Raw genomic sequence first — 10,870 nt, 5'->3', positions numbered from 1 at the left:
GTTAATTTAAAGGGATCTGCCTGCACCTTCTCAGCTGTACCTGTGGCCATGAAGGATTATGAGACAGTGTTGCCAGATCTTCCCATTATTCAGGAAAAAAGAGCCATTTAGATTTTTCCTGTAATACTTCCTGATTTTAAAAAACATTGGGACAGATGTGCTGCCAGCTTCTGGCCTCTGGTTTATATTATGTATCATTTCTTGAGCATTCGGTAATTATGTTGTAGTCACTAATGGTTTAAATCTGGGAAAAATAAGAGATAGTAAATTCTTCCTGAGCTTTTAAATTTCAGCAGTTTGGAGCTTTCTAACTTCAGCACTTAGTAATATCACTAACCAGGGTAGGAAATTGGAATGACAGGTATTTAGGGACAAATTATGGCTAGATATGTTAAATTGGAAATGAAAGTCAGGATCTCAGTTATATAGAGAGATTCAAAAGTCATCAGCAATTAGGTAGTAGCTAAAGCTATGGAACTAAGATACTAGAGAAAGTACATGTAGAATGTAAAGGAAGATTAATGACAGACCATGATACCAATTTCCAGGAAACCAGCTTTCAAGAAACATGAGGAAAAAGAAGAATGGTGAGGGCTTAGAGGAAAGATAGGAAAGTTCAAGGTGGGGAAAACCTGGGAACTACAAGAGAATGGTTACAATACTGCAGAGAGATTACATAAGGAGGGGAGACCAAGAGAGCTGTTTTAAGACTTAGAATGAGAAAGTTGTTAATGCCATTGCCAAAATAGGTGATAGATACAGATTTCAGATTATTTAGTGTGTTGAAGGGTGACTGGATAAAATTTAACTGACAAATTAGTGTCCACAAAACATCAAGAAATTAGAAATCCGTAAGAAAAAGACAACCCAAAAGAAAAAATGGACAGAAACATTTATTACATAGAAATATAAATGTTTAAACGGATTACTAATCAAGGAAATAAAAATTAAGACACAGAGAGATACCATTTTATACAGAAGATTGACAAAATTGAGATTGATAATACCAATTGTTAGCACAAATGTGGATCAGCAGAAGCTTATATACCATCAGTGGGAGTGTGAATTGATATAGCTTTGAAAAATAGTGTGACACCATCTTGTAAAGTTGAATATTAATATACTTTAGCATTTGGCAGTTTTGCTCCTAGGCGTGTCTTTATATCCTGAAGAAATTTTGTACATGTGTGCTGGGAAATGTGTATAAGAATGTCTGTAGCAACATGGTTGGAGGTGGGATGGGAGTAATCCAAAAGTCTATCAAATAAAATGAATGAGTTAATTGTAAAATAGTCACACATTAGCTTGTTCTCATTATAAGGAATTACAGCGGCATTTAACAGCTTGGATAAGTCTTAGAAACAAAATAGACAAAGCAACCACAGAAGACCAAATTTTTAAATTTTATTTAATAAATGCTTATAAGTATAAATAAATGCATATTTTTAAATTTTATTTAATAAATGCTTATAAGTCACTTAGTATGTACTAGACACTTTTCTTTTTTTTTTGAGACGGAATCTCGCTCTGTCACCCAGGCTGGAGTGCAGTGGCACGATCTCGGCTCACTATAAGCTCCGCCTCCCAGGTTCACACCATTCTTCTGCCTCAGCCTCCCGTACTAGGCACTTCTCTGACATTACAAATACTATTATTTAATCCACATATACATTAAAATATGATTTTTAAAGCTCAAAAATAGGCAAAAGAAGGAATACAGACAGATGTCTGGGGAAAAAAAATGAGGTTCAGGGTAGTGATTACTTCTGGACAGGAAGCAAGGAGATGCAGTAGAGAAGGAACATACAGATAGATACAACAGTATTGATGAAGTCGTAGTTCTTTTTTAAAGTAGTATTTACCCCAACATATGAAAATATTAACATGTAACCAATAAAGTTAATAGATATTTTACATTAATTTTTCATATTAACTCTTCAAAATCTTACCTGTTTTATATTCAAATACATCTCAATTCAGAATACACACACAAAACAGTAATTACATGTGGCAAGTGGTTATATTGGACAGCACAGTCTAGTACAGGTGAGTTGTCATCTGAGTTTAATGATAGGATGGAAGAATGGCAAGAACTGGCACATTAGTACCCCGCTCAAATCCCACTTCTTCCTTGAAGCTTTCTCTGATCCCATCAGCAAGGAATGACTTTTTTTTGCACCGAATTTTTATGAAACTCCTCTGTAAGCTTTTCTGTGCTACTTTTATATATCTTTTATTGCTGTTATTGATGTACCTATGCCAACATCTCCATGCCATTTCTTCGAGGAATCTTTTAGCTCTCCTTAGGGATATTGTAGTCATAAGTTGACTGGTCTTTCACAAGTGTTTATTATATTGTTTGATAACAACAGGTGTCACATATGTTGATAATTTTTTCTTAGGAGCGGGATCTCACCGTGTTGCCCAGGCTGGTCTTAAATTCTTGGGCTCAAGCAGTCCGCCCACCTAGCCTCCTGAAGTGCTGAGATTACAGGCGTGAGCCACCGTTCCCAGCAATAATTTTTGTGAAATCACAATTCTCACACAAATATGAAATGAATATGTGTCAGAATTTTCATTTAAATTATTAAATTTATAAGGGAATCAAAAATATGTCAAGGGTGAATTCAAAGTAACACTCATATGCAATCAGGAATGCTGAAGTAAATTTACAAATAGTTGCAAAATTGGTCACCATAAGTCAACATTCATTAGATCCCACTGGACATAATTCTTTGGCATGTTTATGAACAATAATTTTTATTACCAGTTTTCAACAGCTGTGCAGAGTTGTGAAATAACTCAGAAGAACCAAACGGGTGTAGTGGAGACAGGATACCCAGTAATCTTTTTTTTTTCCCCCAATCTCAAAGTTTTTCACAATTTTCCTGACACATAAAAACTTTTATGTGTATCAAATATTACATTAAAAATAAAGTAAAGAATAAAATAAGTGTACTATTCTATGTTTCTCTTCTAAGGTGTGTGTTGAAGGGAGAACAAGGATGTTATCTTGAGGAGTGGGATCAGATTTGAAGGAAGAGTTGCTTAGATTTTGTTTTATAAGTAGGGGAGATTTAAACATGTATATTGGGCCAGGTGCAGTGACTCGTGCCTGTAATCCTAGCACTTTGGGAGGCTGAGGCGTGTGGATCACTTGAGACCAGGAGTTCGAGACCAGCCTGGCCAACATGGTGAAACCCGTCTCTACTAAAAATGCAAAAACTAACCAGGCATGGTTGCGCATGCCTGTAATTCCAGCTACTCGGGTAGCTGAGGCACGAGAATCACTTGAACCCAGAAGGCAGAGGTTGCAGTGAGCCAAGATCGCGCCACTGCATTCCAGCCTTTGACAGAGCAAGACTCTGTCTTGGGGGGGAAAAAAATGATTAAAAAAAAAATGATTTAAAAAAAATGTGTATATTGACTCTGGGAAAGGAGCCAGTAGGGGTGAATGATAGTAGAGGCAACAGTGGTTGTCTGGAAGGAGGCAGCAACGATTGCATTCAAAATTACAGTTGAGATTTGGGAAGAAGACAGGGATTCTTCTTCCTCTGAGATTGGACAAAGTGGGAAGAACCTCAGCTTCATTTGGAACCTCAGATTCATTTGGAGTCATAGGGAAATAAAGTTAAGGTTATCTAAAGAAAAAAAGAACGATAGGTGACTTAAAGAATACTGTAAATATTTACTAAGTGGAAAATGAATGATACTAGGATGAGTAAAAAGATTGCCATGCCAACCTTTTATGTTAAACACCTATCGTCAAAACATTGCACAAGATTTTCTTTCTCTTGGAGTGCAAGATAGAGCAACTGCCTTAAATGAGTTTGCAGTCTTGAATAGATAAGATATAAATGTAAAAAAAAAAAAAAACTTAAATAATGAGATTTTGAAGTCACAAAGGTCATTACGTGAATAGTATGCACAGATAATGTATGATTTTTAAACAGAATATAAGTAATTTTTTTTTTAATTGAGCTATAAGTGAAACATCTGAGATCCAGCTCTGTCACTAACAGGTTGTATGGCATTAGACACGTCCCTTTACCATCTATATATTTCAGGTTCTTCATCTCTAAAAGGAGAGGATTAGACTAGACAGTGTCTGAATTCCTTTCTTGGAATCTGTGAGAAAACTAGAGAATCTTGACACCAAATTAGATAAGCAAAATATAAGATTTGGATAGGCAGAGATAAGTCTAGAAAACATTTAAGGTATAAGAAAAAGCTGAGTAAAAACAGGGTTTATTTAGAAGGCAGTGGGTATGTCATTTTGGTTGCATTTACCCTGAGAGTTCGTGAACATGAAGTAATAGGGTAAAAGTAGGAAAGTATGTTTTTCTTTAATCTCCAGCTATAGTTGTCTAATACATTTCACATGTGCATTGTGAACTCTCCAGAAATAATCCTAAATAAGTGACCTTTCATGTTAAGGACTAGTACAACCAAATTTTAGAGGATGTGTTATTTTTGTTGGTGCAAAGAGCATGGAGGGTAAGAAATAGTTAACTTCAATTTGTAGTCACATGAACCCTTTCAGAAATTCATTTGTTGATCTTTAAAATGTAAAACATTTCTACCAGATTGAGATAATTTTCAAAGTAGTTAAGACTCAAATGATAGTTATCAACCCAAGGCAAGAGAGTATAAAACAAATATTAAATAATTTCCCTATGTCAGGCAGTGACTGGGCTGCTAGCTAAATTAATATCTTCAAGTTGTAACACACCTTGGAAAATGGATGCTTGTATAGGTTTTAAATCTGAGGTTCTGAGTTTAAAATAACTCTCCATTATGAAACTAGTCAGAGAGGCAGAGCCAATTGAAGAACTCAGCTCCTTTCCATTAATTCCCATATGTGCTGGGGTTTCTAACTCTAGCCTCAAACTATACTTGAAAATGAAATCAGGCCAGGCGCGGTGGCTCAAGCCTGTAATCCCAGCACTTTGGGAGGCCGAGACGGGCGGATCACGAGGTCAAGAGATCGAGACCATCCTGGCTAACACGGTGAAACCCCGTCTCTACTAAAAAAAAATACAAAAAACTAGCCGGGTGAGGTGGCGGGCGCCTGTAGTTCCAGCTACTCGGGAGGCTGAGGCAGGAGAATGGCGTAAACCCGGGAGGCAGAGCTTGCAGTGAGCTGAGATCCGGCCACTGCACTCCAGCCTGGCCGACAGAGCGAGACTCCATCTCAAAAAAAAAAAAAAAGAAAAGAAAATGAAATCACAAGAAGACATTTACAAAATAGCATATTATTACAAAAAATTGGTGTATGTCTGACCCCAACTGTATGGAAAGCTAGACCCCAGTAACCATATGTTACCGAGGCTTCAGTGTATTAATAGCAATATATTTTAAATGTGGCATACATGGAATATATCTATAAACAACCTTTTCTCCTCTTTTCTTTGTCATAGTCTCCCAAGCTACAACTAAGAAAACATTTATCTCATTTTGTTTCAGGTATCTATTTGTCAGATTTAACATACATTGATTCAGCATACCCATCAACTGGCAGCATTCTAGAAAATGAGCAGAGATCAAATTTAATGAATAATATTCTTCGAATAATTTCTGATTTACAACAGTCTTGTGAATATGGTAAGTTTCTGGGGGATAATGCCTAGCCATTAACATTGCTGTAATTCCAGTGATTTATTTACACACATTGATGATCATTTTTCACACAGCAGGGGACATCAATTTCTTATTTCCATTCTAACATAAAGGAAAATAATGCTTGTTTTATTTTGCCATTTAGTACGTAGCATCCTGTTTAAGATCTTGCTTTTAAGAATTTAAGTATTTAATATTTAAAATTTTTATTTTTATATTTTGCTTTTCTGCTATTTTACAGCAACTTTCTCACGCACAAGGACACTATTTAATATTACTACCTCACAGCTATTTGGCCCTTTATAGTTGACAAAGTCATTTTCTATTATCTCATTTGATCTCCCTGATCTGTTATGTAAATCGTTCTTACAGCTTTCAATTAGGGAAGTTTAGCTGAGACCCTTGATCTTCGTGACAGTTGACCAACTTTCTTGAGTCAGATTATCGAGTAAATAACCAATTTTCGCCCAATGTGTATTTTATGGAATGACAAATACAGAAACAGCCACATAAGCCCAAATGATGAGAAAGGACTTTTTTTTTTTTTTTTAATGTTTAGATACTTCCAGTTTGATAGGGAATAAAGTTAGGCTGTTAATACGTAATTTTTATGGGTTAAAAAACTGAGTTTTACATTATATGATTACTTCAAGTGAATTTATCTTAAAGCTAACTTTTACTTCATGCATCTGTACTTTTTAGAAAACCTCAAAAACTTCCTAAAACTATCTGTGTGGAGATAGAATCTTACTGAAAGTTAAATCAAATAATTCCTTATTTTGTCCTTTTCTCAATATTTTAAACATAGCATCAAGTTGCGTTGTTAAATTAATCTTGCTTGAGACTTATAAGGGGAGGAGATAAACCATATTTATAAATGGGAACCAGGTTTCTTTAAAAGAAAAATAACTGCCTTCACCTCTTCTGTTTAGTTTAGAATAGTTCCTGATCTTTTTCTATGAAATTTCTCAAATATATGGGACTTTATAGTTGGAACTACTAAAAAAAAAATCTACTAAAAAAAAAATACAAACAGTATGCAACTGTAATTTTCTAAATTACCTTCAGTTTCAATTAAAGTTTATCTCAGTAATGTCCTTCTAGAGTTAATTTCAATTTTGCTGCCATGCGGCCTTAATTTACCTTTAAGTTATTTTCAGCTTAATTTTTAAAGTTCTGGTTAAGATGTGCTTTATCAGATAATTATTTATCACCTTTTGCCTAGATATTCCCATGTTGCCTCATGTCCAAAAATATCTGAACTCCGTTCAATATATAGAAGAACTACAAAAATTTGTGGAAGACGATAATTACAAGTAGGTTGATCTTCAAAAGTGGTTTGTATAACTTTGTCCTGTCCTCCACCTTTCTATCCCTATGTATTTAAACATCTAAATCCTACATGGTACCATACAAAGGCCTAATCCAGTGGTAGGTTTATAGCAGTAAAGATACTAACATGTATTACTTTTTAGTCACTTGTTATGATTGAGCCAATATACAAATACCTCATCTGTTCTTTTTAATATTTTTATCTCTGTAGAGAGCTAACGTTTGATAGTTCTAATTTAAATTTCTTCTTTTCCCCCATATTCAATCATTGAATCCTTACAGAATTTATCTTTTAATAGACAGAAAAATTAGTGAAACTTTTTAAAGTAGAAAAATTACTGTTTAATGCTAATTATTGACACATCATTGTTTTTAATTGTTTTTGCGGATTGGGAGACTATTGGTCCATCTTCTCTCTGGAGAAGAGACATTTCTCCAATGTAGCACCACACTTATCCTTTTCTCTATATTATAGCAAGTTCTTTATTAAAGATTTTTGAGGCCGGGCACAGTGGGGCACAATGACTCACACCTGTAATCCCAGCACTTTGGGAGGCCGAGGCAGGTGGATCACTTGAGGTCGGGAGTTCGAGACCAGCCTGGCCAATATAGTGAAACACTGTCTGTACTAAAAATACAAAATTAGCCAGGCATGGTGGTGCATGCCTGTAATCCCAGCTGTTTGGGAGGCTGAGGCAGGAGAATCACTAGAACCCAGGAGGCAGAGGTTGCAGTGAGCCGAGAGTGCACCATTGCACTCCAGCCTGGGCAAAAAGAGCAAAACTCCATCTCAAAAAAAAAAAAAAAAAAAAAGATTGTTTGAAATCACTTTTAAAATAGCTGATATCCATTTTTATCTCATTTTTATCTCCTTATATCCACAGTACTTCCCAAAGATGGGAGAGGAAATTTTTTAATTATTAACCTTTTCATCTTTTATTGATATACTTTACATCATAACTGCTGGGATTTTTTTTTTTTAAGGTGGGAGGATAAAGAGCTTATTTCTCTTGAAGTTTGTCACTTTTCTTTTAGCTTCATTTGTTACTTTGTTTAAAAAGTTTACTTAGCTTTATTATCCCAGTTGTTTCCAAGCTTTCAAATTGAATTTTGCACTTTCTCAAGTATTTTTTCCAATAAAAGGTCATGTTTCAAAAATTTATCAAAGTAAAAGACTAGATTATTTTTCAATGTTAATGCATTACACAGAAATTTTTTTATCTTCCTTTGGTAATGATTATTAACTTCCTTGTTCCAGATTTTGACAATTTTAAAAAATTTTTGTAGAACAGAATTAGTCCCAGTAAATGACTGTAGAAATTCTGGAAAACATCTAGGAATAATTTTTCTAAATGCATCTAAAATTTTACTAATGTTTGAAAATGCGTTTATTACCATCTTTTCTCTCACACCATAATGTCAACACTTTATATTTCTGTACCAATTTTTATTCTACAAAAAGTTTCTACATGGTTACTTACTTGAAAATGTGTAAAGTCAATGAAAAAGCTTTTTAAGGCTGGAGTTGTTCACAAATCTGTTGCCCTGGGTTGTAAGTTTTTCAAGTTTGATGCTCTGTGTCTTATACTTACCACTATTTTTCCCTTCTCTCTAATTACTGACATAGAACTCATGCCTAGTAAATACTTAAGTTTTGTCCAGTGAGGTGTAGAACAGATATCTTAAAATTCAAAATGTGAGTAAGTAGCTATTAGATATTTATCTGGCTCAAGAAACTTACTGAATTTAAAAGAATTTAAAGTTTATTAGATTGAAGTAAAATCTAAGAAAATTTTGCACAATTTTTATAGAGGATGGCAAATTTTTTGTGACTACTGTAAAATTATAATACAGTATTTATTAAAGCTAGTTTTTACTTTGCTAAAAGGGTAGACTTAGCCAGTGAAGCCACGAAGTAGTTCTGACATTCTATAAACTGACATATCATATAGTGCCTTCAGTTTTGTAGGAAAACTGATACTATTATACTGATTTTTGTTTTCATGAGGAGCTAGAACCAGAGCAGCCCTTCCATTACATTGACAGATATTTACTAAGGTTTTGTTATAGGCCAGTTACTGTGCTAGTTGCTGGGATTATAAAAATAAGATACTGTTCTTGCCCTCAAGAAGCTCAGTCTCATGTAAGATACATCCACAAAACAGATGATTATAAGACATTTCAAACAGTACTATAATAAAAATATGCCAAGGATGCTGTGGAAACATAGGTAAGTGGGGGACCTAACCCAGATTTTCATAGGAAAACTAAAAAGAAGGGAAATACAAACAGCTTCAGGAGACAGCGTCATCTGAGGCTGAATCTTAACAGGTGAGTAGGAGTTAGTCTCACGTGAAGGGTGAGGAAAAGCATGCTGGGGAATGGAATGATCAAAGGAATGGGATGAGAAACAGTGTCTTTGCATGAGGAACGATGAGTCATTTGATGTTATTGGAACATCATACGGGACTTAGAGAAGACATTGTTTTTCTTTTCCTTTTCCTTTTTTTTTTTTTTTTTTTTTTTTTGGAGACGGAATTTCACTCTGTTTCCCAGTTTGGAGGGCAGGGCAGTGGTGCGATCTCAGCTCACTGCAACCTCCACCCCACCGGGTTCAAGTGATTCTTCTGCCTCAGCCTCCCGAGTAGCTGGGATTACAGGTGCCCACCATCATGCCTGGCTAATTTGTGTATTTTTAGTAGAGATGGGGTTTCACTATGTTGGCCAGGCTGATCTTGAACTCCTGACCTCAGATGATCCACCCACTTCAGCCTCCCAAAGTGCTAGGATTACAGGCGTGAGCCACCGCATCCGGCTGACAGATGGTTTTTCTAAAAATGCAGTGTGTTTGTTGCATAAGCGTAATAATTTAGTGTGTATGAAAAATAGAGCATTTTAAGATGTCATTAAAATTATTAGAAAAAATTAGAAGAAAACATTTTGTTAGAAAAAAATGCCTTTTATGATGAAAAATTTGTAAATAGAAATGGCATGTCACTTACAAAAGGTCTATTTTGGGCAACTTGATCTACATAGGCAGCCAGTATAGATATTACAAATTACATGTCTTTTGATCAGGATGAAAATTTTTCTGGTTTTTATTTTAATACTGAACATATCTTTTCTTAATGAATCAGCATCTCTCTTATTATGTGGTGCTTTGACGATGTTGTAAGCAGCTGGCACTCAGACTAGCCTTCAGTGCTTTTTAAAGATGCTTCTACTTTTTATATTGCTGTCAGTTTCTAGCTGCTACCAATAGCAGTGTGATTCGCCCAATAAGCTCCCTTTCTTTTCCTTTCTATGTTGGTGTCGTTGGGAAATGGTAGTTATTTGATTTACTACTTTTCTTTCATCCTCTAGACTGTAAGCTTCAGAAGGATGGGAATACTGCGTCTGCCATAATCTCTGTTATATTCCAGTTCTGAGCACAGTGCCCAATACAGGTGTTCAGTAAATACTTGTCCAATGAATGAATGCAGTATAGTTTGTAGCCTAAATAATTAAACATTTTCATAAAAAGAGAAAAGAGTCTGGTTAATCATTTATCTATTCAACATATGCATTTTATATTATCAAATAACTGGAATATAATAATAAGAACTTACAGTAGATTTGTTTATCATTATAAATGCCATTTGTATTGTGCAATTTTAAAATTTTAGTAGAATACTAAACAGTTTTTATTAAATTTCAGACAGACTCAGCAATATTAGGCTTCATGTATCATATCAAAGCATTTTCTACAACTACTTTAGTGTCCTATTTTCTGAAATAGCTTCCACTGATAGAAATCATGATCTCTTTCACTGTGAAACTCAGAACTGGATATATTATCCTAAATGGAACTTAAGTACCAAATAATAAACTCTGACTTAGGACAGGGACTTATTAGAAATTTTGCAAACAACCTTTTTAT

At 34.8% G+C, this 10,870-nt stretch overlaps 1 protein-coding gene across 6 annotated transcripts in view; it reads left to right on the top strand.

Annotated features, from left to right (window-relative positions):
* The window catches only part of RALGPS2 (Ral GEF with PH domain and SH3 binding motif 2), a 187,037-nt gene that overhangs the window by 138,251 nt on the left and 37,916 nt on the right, over nucleotides 1-10,870 (top strand). For all 6 annotated transcript variants that reach the window (XM_021930174.2, XM_021930176.2, XM_003893467.3 and 3 more), the window contains 2 exons: nucleotides 5,467-5,604; nucleotides 6,845-6,935. In XM_021930174.2, coding sequence (XP_021785866.2) covers nucleotides 5,467-5,604; nucleotides 6,845-6,935 — 229 coding nt within the window. The remainder of the gene's footprint in view (nucleotides 1-5,466; nucleotides 5,605-6,844; nucleotides 6,936-10,870) is intronic.

This window comes from Papio anubis, chromosome 1 (assembly GCF_008728515.1).
Source record: "Papio anubis isolate 15944 chromosome 1, Panubis1.0, whole genome shotgun sequence".
NCBI classification, from domain to species: Eukaryota; Metazoa; Chordata; class Mammalia; order Primates; family Cercopithecidae; genus Papio; species Papio anubis.
Note: the sequence above shows the minus strand (reverse complement) of the source record. Positions and strands in the feature narration are given on the sequence as shown.